This window comes from Cydia splendana, chromosome 13 (genome assembly GCF_910591565.1).
Source record: "Cydia splendana chromosome 13, ilCydSple1.2, whole genome shotgun sequence".
NCBI lineage: Eukaryota > Metazoa > Arthropoda > Insecta > Lepidoptera > Tortricidae > Cydia > Cydia splendana.
In genome coordinates, this window is record NC_085972.1 from 5,298,817 (window position 1) to 5,319,745 (window position 20,929).

General features: G+C 37.5%; 1 protein-coding gene and 1 long non-coding RNA gene across 4 annotated transcripts in view; one reads left to right on the top strand and one right to left on the bottom strand.

The window, feature by feature from the left end:
- Positions 1-9,739, bottom strand: part of LOC134796392 (uncharacterized) — a 60,376-nt gene extending 50,637 nt beyond the window's left edge. The window contains exon 1 of one of the 3 annotated variants that reach the window (XM_063768588.1): positions 9,424-9,739. In XM_063768588.1, the coding sequence (XP_063624658.1) occupies positions 9,424-9,481 (58 nt within the window). In that variant the 5' untranslated portion in view covers positions 9,482-9,739. The remainder of the gene's footprint in view (positions 1-9,423) is intronic. The other 2 variants (XM_063768586.1, XM_063768587.1) reach the window with 2 other exon arrangements.
- The window catches only part of LOC134796428 (uncharacterized), a 439,520-nt gene that overhangs the window by 281,355 nt on the left and 137,236 nt on the right, over positions 1-20,929 (top strand). The window lies entirely within an intron of this gene.

The window sequence follows — 20,929 nt, forward strand, 5'->3', positions numbered from 1 at the left end:
AAATGACAGATAAGGACAAACGATTATTAGCTGATTGAGGTTTATAGCGCGTTTATGAAGAGCGGTTTCGCACTACGTCCGATCCGAATCCGATCCGAACCCGTGAAAATATGGTCCGTAGTAGCCGTAGAACTATTTCTATGGTAAGTTAGGGTAAATACATTGCTGCCGCAGATGTTAAAGGTCCAGGACGCGTAGCCAACATGCCAATCGCTTACGCTCCGTAGCGATCGAAACGCAACTGTCACTGTCGCACTAATATGGAAGAGTGATAGAGAGACATAAAGCTTTTCGTTGTCGAAGCGATAGCGATTGTAACCTTGGCTAGGCCGGCAGGATGCTACATCGATTTTAGGTGAATCAACTTTTAGAACACTGATTTCGTGTCCCTAGACTTCCTAGCAAAAAATATCTATTTTTCAAAAACCATGTTGATTTTTGTACTTTTTTGTTTACACGGGCATTATTAGATCCATAAGTATTTAATTCGCACATTAAAATAACAATTTGATCAGATAAAAGTTACATTTTGTACGGTAACGCGGCAGAAAGTAGGCAAAAATGGTGTCCCTGATTTTTGTATGGGAGAAAAAAAAAATCTGCTGCGTTACCGTTCAAAATGTAACTTTTATGTGATCAAGTTGTTAATTTTAATGTGCGAATTAAATACTTATGGATCTTATTATGCCCGTGTAAACAAAAAAGTAAAAAATCAACATGGTTTTTGAAAAATCGATTTTACTTTGCTAAGGCTCACTTGCACCATTCCACTAACCCGGGATTAAGCGGTGAAACCGGTATCCCAGTGTCAAATTGTACTGGTAACCATGGTAACGCCAGGTTTAATCGGTTAACCCCGGGTTGGTGGAATGGTGCAAGGTCTAAGGAGTCTAGGGACACGAAATAAAGTGTTCTAAAAGTTGATTCACATCTTACCATTTGCGGCACCAATGCAGTCGGCAGTAATGTCGCGCTGCAATTCTGCTGACACGTAATTTAGATTGTACGTGAGCGGCTTTTTGCCGGCGGGTTCGTGAATGGCTACCACGAGTTGACACTTGCCATTTACGTTAGCGACTGCGTGAACTCGATCCGACTATATTCCCAATTTATCGCACCAATTTGTCAGTGCGAGCGAGATGGCGATCGAGTTTACACAGTCGCTAAAGTAAACGTCAAGTGTCAACTTGTGATACGGCTACTGATTTTAAAATCAGAAGACCGCTCCATAGCCCTCCCCGAAGTCGTATGTAAGTAACACAGCAGTACCGTCTTTACCATAAGGGCACACGGGGCCCGTGCCCAGGGCCCCCATCCTCAGGGGGCCCCAAGGACAGACAGTAACAGTATATATGACTAGCAAAAAGCAGAGCTTTGTAAGGGCTCGCGGAGGTTTTCTACCTTAACGTACCGAACCGGTTGCTGCCCGGTACGCCTGTCTGTTACAGCTTTTACTTTGTCCTTTAAAAACGTGTCCAGACGACAAAATCAAATTGCCAATATCATCCACACGTAATATACAATTTCATAAGTGCATTACATCCTACACGGTCGCCCAGTACTTTTTGTAAGGAAACCAAATGGCTTTCCTACATAATGTTGGGTCAGCGAGCCAATGTTCTTGAATTTATTTTTGCGTCCACTCCACACAATTGATCGAAAAACTATCCCGTCTGGACACCTACTGGCGGTAATCACGCTGCTCCGCACATAAACTAACACACACAATTCCACTAGGTACAGCCAGGGTCCAGCATCAGCTCTATCTTGGGTACTGCTCTTCCAAGTTCTCATTAAGACGTGTCAGATGACCAAAACAGCGTGTGCCTATGTTGCACCAAACCTGAGTTCCACTAGGTACAGCCAGGGTTCAGCATCAGCTCTATCTTGGGTGCTAATCTCCTAAGTGCTCATCAAGACGAGTCGGATGGCCAAAACAGCGTGTGCCTATGTTGCAACAAACCTGAGTTCCACTAGGTACTGCCAGGGTTCAGCATGAGTTCTATCTTGGGTACTGTTCTCCCAAGTGCTCATCATGACGAGTCGGATGTCCAAAATAGCGTGAGTCTATGTTGCATCAAACCTGATCGAGTTCCACTAGGTTCAGCCAGGGTTCAGCATCAGCTCTATCTTGGGTACTACTTTCCTAAGTTCTCATCAAGACGAGTTGCATGACCAAAACAGCGTGTGCCTATGTTGTATAAAACCCGAGCTCCATTAGGCACTGTCAGGGTTCAGCAACAGCTATCTTGGGTACTGAAAGTACTGATCTGCCCAGTGATCATCATGACGAGTCGGATATCCAAAACAGCGTGTGTCTATGTATGTTGCATCAAACCCGAGCTCCACTAGGTACTGCCAGGGTTCGGCATCGGTTCTATCTTGGGTACTACTCTCCTAAGTGCTCATCAAGATGAGTCGGATGACCAAACCATAATGTGCCTTTGTTACACCAAACCTGAGTTCCACTAGGTACTGGGTTATTTTGCTGAACTGCACGCCGACGTTTCGATTGGCGTGCAGTTCCCATACAAGTTGCAGTCGGATTGTAGTCCGTCTGTATCGGCCCTAAGTCACTGAAGTTTGTATTAATTATGCTTATCTTTATTTATAATTTTAGCAGTTCCAAGCAATAGTAACACTAAAGGCGCCATTCATTAATTACGTAAGACAATTTTTGCCAGCTTTTGACCCCCTCCCTCCCCTATGTAAGAAATAATAAGAATAGGCTGACCCCGTCCAGCCACCAATATAATTTATTTTCAAAAAAATTTTTTATGAATGTTTATTTGTACCTGTACAAAGGTACTTGAGCTCGTTTAAGCTAACTCTGCACCGTGTTTGATAGCATAGAGTGTGGAAGTATTATTTTAAACGTCATAATTTCATAGAAATTAAAAAAAATATCGCATCTTTGTGATCTTACTTAAGAACTATGAAAACCCCCTCCCACCCCCTTGTAAGAAAAAATAAGATATGTTCGACCCCCCTCCACCCCAAAATCATCCTACGTAATAAATTAATGGCGCCAAAACTGTATCTCGAACTGAAAATACCTGATTTAAGTTTGCTAACACAACATGACTGATCATCACATCGTCAGCGTCACAAAACATACGAGTAAATTGACCTCCGCAGTAAATATACAGCAAGATTGATTGTTCTAGTAGGTATTCACAAAAACTTAATTGCTAAAATGGGAATCAAACCAAGTGAAGCGAGGTGGGTTGAATCCAAAATTGTACCCACTTTGGTATTCATCGTTGTTAATGGCGTAAGCGCCATCGACATTATTGAACTTGAAAACACCACATAGGTATCGTATTTGTCTGAATACCCACAACACAAGCCTTCTTAAGTAGTCAATTTGTATAAGAATGTCCAATATTTATTTATTTATTTATTACTAACGCCATCTGTTTGAGAAATAAATAATTAGCATTAGCACGAATGTTAATTCATCATTTTGCCAACAGATGGCGCTAGTAGTAATACAAAGTGTTATTACTTTATTTTATTTTTTTAGGTTTATAAAATGATATTTTTATGTTTGATAACACATCTAGACATGAATTTAAATTACTATGTTAAATTTCAAACCTAACAGTGCAGTAGTTTTTCCGTAAAGTGTACCACAAGAATGCATAGTTCGTCGATTAGTGATAGGGCTCGCTTCGCTCGCCCTAATTACCCATAATAAATAGAACATCATAGTAGAAAAATGTTAGTTTAATTCGCTTTCTTTACTTTCCAAAAGGGCCCCAAATTCTTAAGTGCCCATGGGCCCCAGCATAGTTTAATACGGCCCTGTAACACAGTCGTGTAAAACCTCGAAGTAACTCAGCGTTGTCATGTTGTTCTTGCGACCGAATCAATCGTCCCTCGCTTATGGTATCGATCGGCTGAATAAAACATCCGAGCAATGCCGCGGAGCCAATGCGAGCATTACAAATAATATAACACAATCGTAATTATCGACTGAGTTTATATACAACTCCTGGAGCAATCAGCACCGTCTCCCCTCAACCCAAGGTCACTGCTTAGTTTTTAAGACCTAGTTTTAAGACTAAGCTTATATAATGTTGCCTTGCCTTCTGGGCGCAGATACTACTTCGATCAGAGCCCTGTACGGCTCGGCTTAAAAGCTCTTTACAAACGGAAAAAAAAAGTAAGTTGCGTTCTCGATAGTGTTTATGTCAGTGCCAAACTGATGGTAGCCACACTGGCACCAATAAAGGTCACAATTAGTTTGGTAAACTAAATATACTAATTCCATTACTTAGAAACCGACAGATAACGCACAAGCTAAAAGTAAGAAGACCTTCAAATTTAATAATAATCCATCCAATGTTTTAGACATTGACTAAAAAGCATTTCTTGGAATTTTGATACACTATCGCATTGAGCAACTATTATGATAGCTGTACTGTACTGTAGCAGTGTTATTATCAATTAAAAAATATATATAAATAAGATTATGGGCAGTACAATTTTCCGACATCACCCTGTATACGTATTATCCCCCAGCATCATATCTCGGCTCCTCAATCAATTTAATTTAATGCTGCTTTTAATATCCCAGGTTAGATTAAATTCCTTGGAAAATACGGAGACGATAATATTTCGATATGACCATCGTAAAGCTCTGAATTCTTCCAAACGACCTGTTTTATTGAAGTTTCATATCATATCAGAACTAAAATCAACGAATTAATTTAAGAATTCATCTTAACTAGGTATTTTTAGCCCAATATATGCTTAGTCCTATATTTATCATAATATAAGTGTAAAAATAGTTCCTCATTTAGCTGCTCGAATGTTATGTGATTGAATCTTGTCAGCACTGTAATGATTATTATTATCGTCAGTGTACCAATATTAGTTTAGTATCTATTATACCACACATATTATACCTCAATCCGATGACAATGCCACTTAAATATTCTTGGTTTTCAAATCTTAGTGGGAATTGTCCCAGGATCTAGGTTGCACTTATTAATGTATAAACCTATGTCCTCTTTTTATATTATCTGCCAATGTCTGTTTTTTCCCCAATAAAGAAAATAAAATAAAATTTATATTTTTCTGGTCCAAAAATACGTTGTAATTTTTTTTATTGAGGAATATTGATTGATACAAAAATCATTGTTCATCATTTTAACAAACAAACGTTTGTGTTTATGATATACATCAAAGCTAAAGGAGTATATTTTGAAGCTTTGTTTAATAAAATGATTGTAGTTTAATTTTTTCTGACGTTATACTCGTATAAAAGACGTGTAATTAAGAAAAGTATAACTAAAACCTTATTTGTCAATGTATTTTTGAGTCCTGTATAAAATAACTTACTTACTTTTAAATAAAGGAGATGAAAATGGGGTTGACATTTTTAAACGAATTCTGCGTGGGGGTGATTTAGACGGCGCGCGAACTCGCATGCAATTTTAGTTACATTGCGGACTGTTGGTTACGTTCAATTCAACCTACCGATCAAAAACCGCAATGTAATGAAACTCGCATGCGAGTTCTCGCATCGTCTGAATGAGCCCTAAAGTTGCGATCCAAAGAATAACACAATTTTAAATTAAATAAGAATTTTCATTTAGTTACAGTTAAATTTAATTTACTTTAAAAATTACACTTAAAAACAAATGAGGACTAACAAAAAAAATTAAACTAAGAACTAAACAGAATAAACTAAAACTACCTAAAAAGTAAAAACCTACAAATAGAAAATTACAGTTATGGTAACATTCCATTTCTAACCGCAGCTGCACTACCGGTACTGAACGCGTCGCTGTCATTGTCAATTTCCATAGTAAAATTGACAGTAATGCAGCTGCGGTTAGAAATGGAATGTTACCCTTATACTACATTCCTGCCAACCATGTTATCTTCAAAAACACACTTATTATTCCGATTGTACTTGGTACCTTGGTATATTAATACCTATTTGACAACTAAATATTTAAACATCTGGAACATTTGACGTATGTATTTTGACGGCCGACGGTTAAAAGGTTAACGCTGACAGAAATGTCAAGGTTAAAAGCCAATATACTGTGGCGATGAAAACTTAATAATAATATGTACAATTCCTAATAGAGTTAGACCAAGAAAAGTTTGCAACGATTTTGATAGCAGTGCAAGTGTTATTTTAAATGTCAAACTTCTATAAAGTTATGACTTATAAATAATACGCAGTGCAAGTGTTATTTATAAGTCATAACTTCATAGAAGTTTGACGTTTAAAATAACACTTGCACTGTGTATGCTATCAAAATCGTTGCAGATTTTTCTTGGTCTAACCTACTCGTAAAATGAGTTATAACAAATTTCGACCTAGAGCTGTAATGTACCTACGTACGGAATAAGGCAGAACTTTTATTTATTTCGTTTTTTCTTCCTCGTAAGTGATGAAAAAAATTGTGTGTGCCACGCGTACAGAAATTACGAACTCGTGTTCATTAAGCCCTCGCCTTCGACTTCGGGCTTCAATTCACACTCGTTCGTGAATTCTTGTGTACCGCCCTTAATACACAAATTAATAATTTAATGTAAATATTTAATTAGGTTAAGTTATTTATAATAGAATTTCAAACACAATGTTTATTGTTAAATGAATTAATAAATATGAAAATGTTAGTATGTGTATGTGAAAAAACGCTTAGTTAAGGCAAAAAGAATAGATAGTATAGAGGGGTCCTGTCATTGTAAATTTTGTAGTCACTGTAAATTTACTGCCATCTATCGACACACGACTAAAACTCAAAATGAAAACGTATTAAGTTATCAAAAAATGTATATATATATGGATAAATGATTTTATTATTTTTATATCATTTTGATCCATGTTCATTCACTGATATCTATGTGTTAAAATTGTTAAATATGAAACGGTGTCGTCACGCCATCTAGCCGAGGATAGGCTAAAGGTGTGTGCGGCATCTATTCGAGAATGACTTTTACTTGAATTCCGAGGCACGTTTTTTCCTTAGACTTTATTCGTCTTATACGAAGTTACATATGTCTTTGGTTAAGGTGTATATCTGGAGCATTGCTTTATATGCGTGTGAGACGTGGACACTGACACAACGGGACAGAGAGCGATTGGAGGCCTTTGAAATGTGGTGTTGGCGGAGGATGCTAAGGATTAGCTGGACAGAAAGAAAGACGAACGAAGAGGTACTGAGCATGGCAGGAGAGAAGAGATGCCTGTTAGACACAGTAGCTAACAGAAGGGGCAAGATGGTTGGCCACCTGATACGGCACGACAGATTCTTTTTAAACATCCTGGAGGGCAAGATTGAGGGGAAAAGACGCAGAGGAAGGCCCAGGCTCGCATATCTCAGCCAAATAAAAGATAGAGTTTCTGTCGTGTCGTACGAGGGAGTTAAAAGACTGACCCAGAAAAAAGAAGAGTGGCGATTACTCCACCGACAAGAGCATAGCTCTTAAATACTGATGATGATGTGTATAGTGTGTGTATGTATTAGAGTCAAAGCGAGTAAGCGCACATTTTGACATTTCGATGACCAACAGTCAAAACGCCGATAGTAATCAGTCACAATCATTAAAATACCATACGTATCGTAGCCATTACAATAATGACAATGTCTACAATGACGCATTGTAATTCTCTTCATTGATGCCAATTTAATAATTTTGTTGAAACAGCTTAATGGGGACTATTATGCTTAGAGTTAGACCAAGGTAAGTCTGCAACGATTTTGATAGCGCACGCAGTGCAAGTGTTATTTTAAACGTAAAACTTCTATGAAATGTTGACGTATAAATAACACTTGCACTGCGTGTGCTATCAAAATCGTTGCAGACCGGTGCCTATCTCGTCGCATAATAATTGATTGCCCTAATGTAATGTTACGCATAATATTATAACTCTTTTCGCATAATTTTTCTCCAGCTGAAACAGAAAGTATTTTCGAAAATATTTTGCATAGGTTGTGTAGAATAGGGTAGGTTAGGTTTGGTTTGTTTTATAATTCTTCAGAAATGTTAATAGTTTCGGCACAATAACAATTATGCGAAATGAGTTTTATGCGTAACATTACATTAGGACAATAAATTATTATGCGACCTAATATAGACCCGTTGCAGACTTATCTTGGTCCAACTCTACTTATACTTTTTAGCTCTTAAAAGCTTGCTAGGATATTGTGATCTATTTCCTATAAGTAATAGGTATAGTAACTTGCAATAACTAATATGTTACTTTTCGAAAGCCCCAAAAATATGTGACACGCTTCTATGCCTCTGCAAATAATATCGTGTCAGATATTTTTGCGGCCTTCATTGCGTAACATATTATTGCAGGTGACTGTACAATGCATAATAGCAGCAGTCACATATTATTACAGTAAATATCAATTCCTTTTGTTACCGCCAAATGTCATCACAACTATGAAATATTGATGGTCATATCGGCGAGCACACGATTTTAAACCAACATAGAAATTTATACCTTATTCCAGGGTTTTAAGATCCAATTTATGTTGTATAACTAGTTAGAGTTTTCTGATGTATAATTTAAATTTTAGATCTGTTAGACAGTTACAAGGAAATATACTGTAATTATTAGGTCAATCACATGGAAAAGATGTGGATATAAAACTTGTTTCGAGTCTTGTTAAAGCCATACGGCTCGATTCGGGAAATGAATTAGACATTCACTAGATATGAAATAGTAAAGATATCTTTACTATATCGTATCTAGTTAATCTCTAATTCATTTCCCGAATCGCGCCGATTATCTGCCCGATTCGAACTTTAAGATACGTCAATTAATAGATCTAGAAACGATATGGATTAGATATGTCAGTGTCAAGAGTGACGTTCTTGTTTTAAGAAACGTCACATTTAACACTGACATATCTAATCCATATCGTTTCTAGATCTAGTAATTGACGTATCTTAAAGTTCGAATCGGGCCGTAGGCCTCAATAGGGTCATTCTCCAGATTTGTGTCTGCGTCTAAACTCCGTCAAACCATTCTGAATGTATGATAAGTTTGACGGAGTTGAGTCTGACCGCAGTCATAAAATTTGTTTAAAGTCCTAATACCAATTGTTAGGCCTTATTATCTTACACGATTTTTGTTGTACCTATAAGCTTAGTACGCTTATGAGGCCATTATTGCGTTCAACTCTTTATTAAGAAGTGAAAAAAATAATTTCGTAAAGAAATGGTTTATAATATTATTGTTTTGTTACATTTTAAGATAGGTACCTAAAATTTAATAAATGAAATATTATTAACTATCCTAAAAAATATATATTTTTTTAATTTGATTGAATACATTCTACACATCATGCCATACATTGACATAATTAACTATATTTAAAACATTATTTTAAAACTTATTAATTAAGTTTCTAGGTAGGTAAGAAAATATGAAAAACTTACTTTTTGTGTTTACTGTCTTTGTTTCATACTGCAATAAATGTAATAACTCTACAGTCATTGTCAATTCAAAAACTTTACATAAATCTAAATCATCACTTCTCCAAAATATACACAAACACTTTTATATTCTACATATATATATTTTTATTATTTACTTAATAAAACTCAAACCGACTTATATTATTCCAAGTTTTTGCTATTACTATTTTTTATTATTATTTCCAACACTACGAATACTTTTCGCACTTTCGTAGCGTCCGTAGCGCGGAGCGCCGTGTGGCTACATCGGGCTACGCCGTAGCACTGGCCCGTAGCAACGCGTAGCGTGCCGGAGTCGCTCAGACTTTTCTTTTTTTATTTAAGGCTAGTGTTTGTTTTCGTGCAGGCTTGACAGGAACTTGATCGAATACATATTGCACTTAAGTTTTATTATATTTTTAGTTTTGAGGTGATTGATTTCTCTTTGGGCCGTATATTTGTACTTTCTTAAAACGTTTTCTGGCTTTTGGGGTGGTTCCAAGGTCATAAAATATACCTATTATATAAATTTTTTGTCTTTGATGGATTTTAGATTTACGGCTCGATTCGGAAAATGAATTAGATTTCTACTAGACTTCAACAAGTTACGATACGGATAATTTAAATATATTTGTAAGATAGATATGTCAAATTTGACGTTTCCGCGATTCTGGAGGTGCTCTTGAACGATTTCGACAAGTTATGACTTAGATATCCAAGTCACATCTAGTCGATATCTAATGTAGATCTAGTTGATCTCTAAATCGTCTCAAGATCTTGTAATTATCTCGAAATCCGAATAGGCCTATTAATTTCTTATTTTGAAGGTTCAGTAAAAGCTTTTAATAGACACTGTTACTGTTCATGCAAAACACTCGTATTCTCTAGCGCATCACAAAATCAACTCTTGGTTCGAACTGTCAACTTTTTAGACTTGTATCTTTAATAAAAGAACTATTCCGAAAATATATTCCATAACTGAGTGAAACCAATTTTTATGACCCGAGGTTAAGCCGAAGGTCATCTTGACGTCCACCACAAGATTTTACAAAAAACTTCGCCTTAAACTCGCGTCCGCGTTGACATCTCACCTCGCCCGTAACACAAAACGTCGTATCTCCCTACCGAAAAACTTGTCACTTACGACCTTTCGTTGCACACTTGTGCATTGTTCGTCGCGTTATTTGCATCTCTATTTTGGTTTGTTCTTTGTTCAGATTTATTCGTTTTCTTTTTAGCCATTGTCTTGGCTCGGTGTGAAAAATGCCCGGTTTTTGGATTAAGAAATTTCAAATTTTATTTGCAAGAAAATTTTATTTAATCTTTCCGTAAAGTTCGTTTTTATGAATTATATTTTATGGAGTTTACAATAAGTATAATATATTTTACAGTACATATGGTGGTACTTTACCGCCCTAGGGCAGGATTAATGACATAATGACAATACGTGTCTATGTAATAAATTTAAAGGGCCATATTGTACTGTAAAACGTTGTACACACGTGCGAATAGGTAATTCCTCCCTTCGGTTGTGTCTTAATTTATCGCCACTCGTTTCGAATTTCGTCTTTTCCGCACTTGTATCGTAAGTAACTATTACTTATACTGGATTGCATAATGGTAAAAGTGTCGTGTTCATAACAAAAGTTATATCTTATTGTTTTAGTTTTTCCCTTACTATTAGCTTGTCTTGTACAACCTACATTTAAAATAAATTACAAAACATATTTTACAACTCCAGCAAACTGCGGGCGCAGCATGGTTCCATTTTTATCGCCTGTCACTATGCCCGTACCTTCGCACTTACATACTTGTTAGAACGTGACAGACATGACGACAAACGATAAAAATGCAACCGTGCTACCGCTGGTTGCAATTTAAAAAAGTTCGCCCCCATCTCAGTATTTCCTCGGAGACCGACCCACTCACTGGCACCAGTACCGTCTTTACCATAAGGGCACACGGGGCCCGTGCCCAGGGCCCCCATCCTCAGGGGGCCCGAAGGACAGACAGTAACAGCATATTTTATTACCCGTCATAAATACCTAGAAGATCATAGTAGAAAAATGTAATCATAATCTTATATGAAGGACTTGGGTGTTATTCACGATTCTAAACTTATATTTGACAAGCACATTGATAGTATTATTAGTGGAGCACTAAAAGCGCTAGGTTTTATAATGCGAAATTCTATACACTTCACCCAGGCTAAAACCCTTAAAGTGCTTTATTGCGCATATGTGAGGAGTAAACTGGAGTACGCGTCACAGGTCTGGAACCCTTGCTATAGTACTTACGTTGACCGAATCGAACGCGTCCAGAAGAAATTTACAAAATATTTATGCTATAAACTTAAATATCCCTATAGTTCATCCAATTATTTAAGTATTTGTAAGAAACACCATCTAGTCCCGTTGCAAAAAAGACGTGATATATCGGACATTACCTTTCTCCTGAACATCACCAGCGGTGTAACTGACTGTTCCGAGCTACTTGGTAAACTTTCTTTCAATACTCCCTATCGTTCTAAAAGGTACTATCCCCCATTATCTGTTAAAACTGCATCATCCAAGTATAGACAGAATAGCTTCCTAGTTCGCGCGAGTCGAAGGCTAAATGAGCTATCGAAGGAAGTTGACATCGATATATTCAATTGTAAAGTTCCCAGTGTGAGGCATAGTTTGGTTAAGCGGTGTTTTGTGTGAGCGACCTTTCTACTAATGTATTTTACTCATGTACCTACACTTTCTGTTTTTCTTCATTAGGCGAGCAAATGCATTGAATTTATGGACTTAGTGTATTGATATACAGAGATTACATAACGTATTCATTAACTACATTACAATCTGATAAATATTATTTTATTTTGTTTTCATCTTTTGAATTCTGAGACGTCTGTTATTCTAGGCGCTATAAGTGTTAAACTTAGCTATAAGTGTTAAAACTTAGGATCTATTGTAAGGCTTCTATTGCCATTTTCAATTATGCTTCTTTTTTCTCTCTCTTTTTGTACGCATGTGTGTGTGCGTAGGTGCTAGCATTAGTTTAAAATTTAATACTTTGTAACTACCTGTGAGTTCCTGTAATTGGCTTCCTGTTTTAATTTTGTTGTCTATTGTAAGTTTTAAAGCTGTTGGTTCTCCTAACATAAATAAATAAATAAATAAATAAATAAATAATATAATAATAATCATAATATCGTTTATTGCACCATGGTAAGCAGTTGTTACAAAAAATACAAAAGTATAAAAGTTTCTCATGGACCCCAGAAGGGTGTTGCAAGCATTTTCTTAAGCTAAGTATCAACCAAATTATTAAGGAACACAAACAAGCCTTAAAGTTAAATGTATACAAATTATTGATATTAATTTACTTAAGAAAACTATCATTAAGGAATTCTGTGACAGAGTAGTACGCTTTTTCTGTAAGGAACGATTTTAACTTTTTTGCGTATGCCGTGTCTCTTTCTTCTGCCTTTATATAGTTCGGGATGTGATTGTAATATTTGACTGCTGCATAATGAGGGCTTTTTCGGTATATTTCTAAATTTGGGACGGGTAATTCAAGCTTATATTTTAGTCTTTTATTTGGTAGCTCTCGGAATAAATGAATGTTTTTTCTTACATATATGCCTAATTCATAAATATATATAGATGGTAGAGTGAGTATGCCAAGTTTAATAAAATGAGGTTTGCAACTTTCCCAATTTCGGATTCCTATTCATACACGAACACATTTTTTTTTGTATCACGAATAAGTCGTGTGCATCTGTACTATTACCCCATGTTAAGATCCCATATCGTAACCATGAATTAGCGAAGGCATAGTAGGCGGTTAGAGCTGTTGCTAAGTTTGTAGTTTTGCGAAGCATAAAAAGTCCATACAGAAACTGGGATATTTTGGTTTTAGTGCATAGTATATGAGTTTTAAAATTAATACGGTTATCAAGTGTAATACCTAAGAGTTTGAAATGTTTTACTTCTTCAATGTCTGTTTCGTTAAGTGATAGTTTTAGTTGTAATGGCGTTCTTTGATACGGATAAAATTGAATTGCATGTTAGTTTAATTCGCTTTCTTTACTTTCCAAAAGGGCCCCAAATTCTTATGTGCCCAAGGGCCTCAGCATAGTTAAAGACGGCCCTGATTGCAAGGTAGTAAAACATGCGAGATGCATTCGAGCGATCTCCAATACGGGTAAACTTCAAGTCACACTGCAAGTAGGAAATAGGGGCTATAGGTACCGGGAACAGGAGTCCAATTACATTTTGATGTCATTTGGTTTTCATTCGCCCTCGCTCGCGCCGATATACAGTCAACTGTAAAAATATGGGTGTAGACAACTCAAAAATATGTCCCATAGTTCTTAATTCACTGACATAAGAGTTAGGGGTCATCCATTAATTACGTCACACGAATTTCTAGGTTTTTTGACCCCTCCCCCCCCCCTTGTCACATTTGGTCACATTTGGCAAACCCCTCCCCCCTAGTGTGACGTCACATTTTTTCTACGAAATCGCCAAATCGAATTAAGTAAGTACCTAAGTATTATTAATATTTTATCAAAATATTTTTGACGATATAAATATTAGTAATTTTATAACCCAAAACTGCTTAGGAAAGAAAATTAAAAGAATAAAAACGATTATCGTTTTAAAAACTTGTTATTTAAATGTACAGCGAATAAAATAATTAAAAAAAAATTTTCGGTTACTAATGAAGTTAAAGTGACGTCACAAAGTTTGTGTCTCCCTCCCCCTAAACGTGTGACGTAATTAATGGATGACCCCTTATGGGACATATTTTTGAGATGATTTGTACACCCATATTTTTACAGTTGACTGTACCATCACGCTCCGCGATTGTTGAGCCATTTAGAGTCCTTAGAAAGAAAGAAAGAAAAGAAAGAAAATACATTTATTTACGTCAACCAGTTAAATTACAAATTTTATTGTTGGGGGTTGTTTAATACTTACGCTATGGAATGACCAATTTAGCTAGAACACTAAATGGCATAACAATCACGGAGCGTGACTGTACATGTACGAACAAGTACGAACGATATCTATATACAGTCATATCGATATAACAGCAGAAGTTGCTAAGCAGATGAAGTGTTCAAAATTACCTTGACGCGCTCTTATTCTCTTAACAATAAAGTCGCGTCAAGATCATTTTGAACACCTCGCCCGCTTATAGTTCGTTTTTTTAGCATTAGAAAGAACTTGAAAGAAGGAAAGCGATCTTGACATGCCTTTTAATTGAAAAACGCTTTTTAAAAATCAGTAACTATATATTACTTATGAAAGCAGAAGAATATAAATGATCGTATTAGATTCATAAATGTTACATATTTGCCGTAACTTATTTTTATAATGTGTTTTTCTATTAAAAGACACATCAAGATTGTTTACCTTATTTCTAATGCTAAAAAAACGAACTATAGGAAATATTGCTGCTGACTGTTCATGGTTGCTTAAATCATAACCCTTCCTCTTTCATATTCGGGTAAAAAATAGCGAAGGCGTCAGTTCACACAGCATTGAGTCGAATTTAACTGACATACATACAATACACGCTTCGGAGACATAAGACAGAGGACGTGCAGATGCATTGACTTGTCATATCAATACATCAATAGCTCTTGAAATTTGAACACTAATACTGCAGTTTTACGGTCGAATTTAAAAAGTCACGTATTTTATAGTTACGAGCTCGTCAAAGTTAGATTTGATATCTGTCCATATGGGCTCGCTATTGTTCTTGGAACACCAATATTTTTACAAAAGGGCGTAACCGCCAAGTTATTCTTATGTCATTACGTCATTTTGTATTAAAAGTAAGAACAATGGTATTGGAGTCGAGGTCTGACACGTATAGTAGAATAACTATCAATAACCCGTATGCGCTTTCGTTTTATTGGAAATTGGACTTTATTGTAATCAACCGTAATTTCATTTTGAAATAAAAGAGGAGTTGCATCCTTGCGAAAGTTATTTCTAATTTAACGATGAATATTGATTCGATATGGCGGAAGAGGATTTTGTGTTAAATTATTGTTATTAGGGGAATTGATTGATTGATTTGGTTGAAGGGTTGATAGGGTTGATAGGGTTGAAAAAATACCTACACCTTATTTATAAAACAAAGTCCCCCGCCGCGTCTGTCTGTTTGTGTGTTTGTTCGCGATAAACTCAAAAACTACTGAACGGATTTTCATGCGGTTTTCACCTATCAATAGAGTTATCCTTGAGGAAGGTTTAAGTGTATAATTTGTCAACCTGTCCGAAGCCGGGGCGGTTCGCTAGTATACAAGGTGCTCACGAGGAATGCGAAAGATTTTAACCACGTATTTCTGAGGTCAAAAGAAGGAAAAAAAAATGAGTTTAGGTTAATTTCGTCAAAAAAATAATTTTTATTTTGTTTTTTCAATTTATTGAATGTAAAAAAAAGTAAATATTATTAAATGTTATTGTCACTTCAAATGGATTTTAACTTTATTTTTTAAAACCTAGTTTTTGCAAAGTGTTACTTACTTGTCACTTTTTGACATGTATCAATAAGGATATTTAGACTACATCCCATAGTAGCAACATCGCCATTAAAAAGGCGTTTTGCACTATGTAACAATAAAAACTTGTTTTTTTTTTAATTGGTAATAACTCTGAAACCAGGCGAATTTCAAAAAAGTTTATAGGACATATTTGTCTCTAAATATGATCAAGAATACGCTGTTAAAATTATTCGGTTTTCTCATGTCGTCATTTTCTAAAGTAAACGTCTCTGGTAAGGTGATTCGCTCAACAGGGCGCCTTAGAACTGTCCCACGTCGCATGGCACTTGCAGGAAAAAACCCGCGTGTCATCGGCCCTACTTACTATGAGCGACTACCCCAAGACTTGAGAGACGAGCCCTCTGACAAAAAATTTAAGAGTCGTTTGAGAAACTTTTTATTGGATAATCCACTGTATTCTATAAAAGAGTTTTATGAAATCACTAATTAGATTTATTTAATTACTTTGTTGACATCTGAATTGTAAGGTTTGTTGTTGTAATTTAATTTAATTTTTTAGTACTTACATATAATGACGACCCTGTCATGGTGACCTTAATTTCTATGACATAAGTGCTCAATTTTGTTACCATATTATTAGGAATCAGATGAAAAAAAAACGTACGAAACAATCAACAAATTTATTTTTACGAATAAAATTACAAGATAGGTCTTAATTAGGTGTCCTAGATCTAACACTAAGCTACGAATATTGGTGTATCGACCGATCCCTATCAAGCGCGATGCCGAAGTGGGTGAGTGTCCGTTGCTCCGGAGTGACTTCCACCTCCCCTCGTCATGCCGGCGCGTGGTGGCGCGATGTGACGTCAGCTTGGCGAACAGGACAGACGATCGTGTCTTTTCACTCCCTCCTAGGGCTCATGGGAAGGCCTCGATAATACGGCCGTTCCTGACTGCGAGACGACCTCGGCCGCTCCATCTTCTAGAGGACTGTTGTCATCATTACTTCTTGGCTGAAAAGGATAAAAACAAAAATATCAGCCATTGAGCATAAGTAGAGTACAAGTTCACTTAGTTCTTTCAAAATCTTGCATGATAATGTTCGTGCGCACTAAAACACCATGATGCAAGATAACCTTTCACATGTGCACTCACTCTTTCTTCGTCAAATGTAATACATGACATTAATTCAATCATACTTCAATTCATACGTCCGCTGTCACACTTCTACGTACGTTCATTAACAAATACCTACAGGCCTCTAAACAAATCTATACCATGGTCTGCCGCGACCATACGTCGCATAGTCTACCTGCGAGACTCTGCCAGCCGTTCATAGCATTACAAATACCTAATTGCCATCTGCCGCGACCCTAAGGTCGCACTGCCACTGACCAGAGTGCAGTCTGCCGGCCAAATTACACGTACATACGATGAAATGTGATCACACTGCCATACAACTGATTGATGCAGTCTGCCAGGCCTGAGCCCACACTGCCCCTCAATAGGTGCAGTCTGCCGGGCCTGAGCCCACACTGCAACCCAATAGGCGCAGTCTGCCGGGCCTGAGCCCACACTGCAACCCAATAGGTGCAGTCTGCCGGGCCTGAGCCCACACTGCAACCCAATAGGTGCAGTCTGCCGGGCCTGAGCCCACACTGCAACCCAATAGGTGCAGTCTGCCGGCCAACAAGCACCAGGTACCGTAATCTGTCTTGAACAAATTCACTGCAACGCGTCTCACGAATGCAGTGTCCCGGCCAGAAAACCGTTTTACGTAGTCCGCCATGACCTTCTGCAATAATAAAGAGGCAAAAATAAATTAGGCGAACAATAGTTAACTCACTTTCACAATGCGTTGCGCGCGTCCTGGGAGTCAACTCTTCGTGCCACAGATTAAAGAGCGCAGTACCTACAGAGGTAAGTATTAGCATCTATTCCCACGAGCCATTTGAGAGGTGATAGATTTGTTGTAACATTTTTAATCACATTGAGAATAAGTTGGACTCGCCATAGAGCATCGGACCACTTGGCGCCTTTGTTATTTGTTTCTACCGTAATCTAGTTCTGAACCGTACCGTACGTCAATAATGCTCCACCTGACCATTTTGTGGTGCATTTCAGGCGTAATGAAATGCGTTTTACAACCTAATGGAAGCTATCAAACAAACTATTACATACTTTCAAACATTCGTGTTCGATCATTAGATAACTATAAGAAAAGGTGTGCCAAACAACGACATTGCATTTGAAAATGCATGTTTTAACTGATCGGTATGTTGTCGATACAATGAATCTAAAAGTCATAACAGACTACAAGGACATATTCTTGTATCCAATTGAAAGATTTTGTGAATAGCCCGCAATATATTGATCGGCGAAAGTAATCAGCTAGGCCTAAAAACCGACCAACTTGTTAAACATTTGATGGATCTTTCTAGGACTCAGCCGTACCTGACCTACTAATAATTTGTCCTAAATATTCAATCTCTGTAACAAGAAAATCACAAACTTTTGTTTTAGGTAACGTCTCTAACACCTGACACAACAGGGATAAACCTTCATCTACAGTTTCGGACAAAATCAACATGTCGATGTGAACAAGGACCTTTCCACTCTCGATATATGGCTTCAGTGTTTCCGAAATGATCTTTTATTGTTAAACAATCAGGTGCATTTGTCAGTTCATAAGGCACCTTGAAGTACTCGAAATGCCTGATGATTCAGGATTTATATTTGTGGAACCCTGGTAGCCATATCGACACTAATAAATAAAATACTTGAATTTAAACTATTTGGTCTTAACACGCTGCTTCGCAAAACAGCGTTCAGCACTATGACCATTCTTATGACAATAAGAACAGGTAATGGGAGACCTATTATTTGATGTCGGTGTCTGTGGTGCTGCCGCATTCGTATGATTCGAATCTGTACTAGTTCCGGCCGTAGGTACGCTACGATTGGTGCTATTAGTCGAAGCATTTTCTACTTTCGGACTTTCAAAATTGCAGTTATTACGCTTGTGACCTACACCGACACAACTAAAACATTTCGGTCTATTGTCCGGCCTACTATACTCGCGTTTACTTGAGTTTGAGTTCATAGGTTTGCGGGCAGGATCGTGGGATGAAACATGGGACTCGTTTCTAGGCTTTGCAAACACTGACAAAAAATCAACAATTTGTTTAGGATTAAGCTTTGCGTTTGTGGCAGCCGCTTTGATCTGCGAATCTGAAATGCCTCTGATTACTATAGCCGTTTTAAGATAGTCCGACAAACCGGTAACAATATTTAAGCGCAACAGTGAACGGCGCGCATATTCCGCGTATGTTGGAAAATCCTTCGAATCCGTACGCATAACGTTATATAGAACGGTTGCCACATCGATGTTTTGTGGGCAGAGTGAACGAAATTCAACTTTAAAATTACTCCAGGTGCGATCGTTAGTTACCCAATCATTGAGCCATGAACGCGCGTCTCCCTTTAAACAATTAGCAATACGCGACAAACACTCATTATCAGCCCAACGATTTCGTTCACGAGCGCGGTCTACCTCAGCACACCAAACATCAAAGTCATGAATTTGTGGATCGAAATTTGAAACATAATAATGGTTCGGCCTTACTTGTAATAACGACGAAAGCGTTCCCACGATCCTCTCCGTTACCTCGTCGAAGGGTGTATCACCGCGTGGGGTTGCAGCAGACATCGGGGTCTTTTCTGTCGCTGCCGGACTACCAATGCTACCATCGACCGCCGGACCCAGCACGCTTGCGGGTAAAGTCACGCCTACCAACGGCGGCGCAGCGGCAGCTGGGAGCGGCAGTGGTGGCGTTATTGCCCGCTGTGAATCAGAACCAGAAACAAAACAACCGCTTGGAATCGACGACGGCGGGCGCGACGTTGAAGACGTGGACCCTAATTTAGCCTCGATTTTTCTTATTTTTTCTAAAATCGTATCTAGTAGCAAATCATCTCTATCCTTTCTACTCTTACTACGTTTGCGTTTACGACTGGATGATTTTTCCGACATTTTAAATAAGCAATCGAAAAAGCAACACTAATAAAAATCAAATATAACGCGGGTACGTTCACGGTAAAAACGGTTGAAAAGATTTAAATTTACCAACGCAATAATCGACGCGATAGTAAACAAGCACTAAGTTCTAATTCGATATGCACAAGAATATATCGATACGCAATCTCCTAGGCAAGCAACGATAAGCAAAAGCAGCAATCGAAAAAAAATTTTAAAACATATCACGCCTTTATACAAAGTGGGTAATTTAAAAACTATTACGATTCACGAAAGTACAAAAATTACTTAAAACACCATTGTAGGCTTAGCAAAAGCAAAGAAGCGAGTTAAAATTCATATGCACCAAATAAAAAGTAATAAGCGCACAGCAAACGCACAACAAGTTAACGGAAATCAATTTTAAATTTTAAACGAAAAAGGAACTAGTCGGATGCCACTCGCGTAAATTTCCTATCCCACTATCTGATATTAGGAATCAGATGAAAAAAAAACGTACGAAACAATCAACAAATTTATTTTTACGAATAAAATTACAAGATAGGTCTTAATTAGGTGTCCTAGATCTAACACTAAGCTACGAATATTGGTGTATCGACCGATCCCTATCAAGCGCGATGCCGAAGTGGGTGAGTGTCCGTTGCTCCGGAGTGACTTCCACCTCCCCTCGTCATGCCGGCGCGTGGTGGCGCGATGTGACGTCAGCTTGGCGAACAGGACAGACGATCGTGTCTTTTCACTCCCTCCTAGGGCTCATGGGAAGGCCTCGATAATACGGCCGTTCCTGACTGCGAGACGACCTCGGCCGCTCCATCTTCTAGAGGACTGTTGTCATCATTACTTCTTGGCTGAAAAGGATAAAAACAAAAATATCAGCCATTGAGCATAAGTAGAGTACAAGTTCACTTAGTTCTTTCAAAATCTTGCATGATAATGTTCGT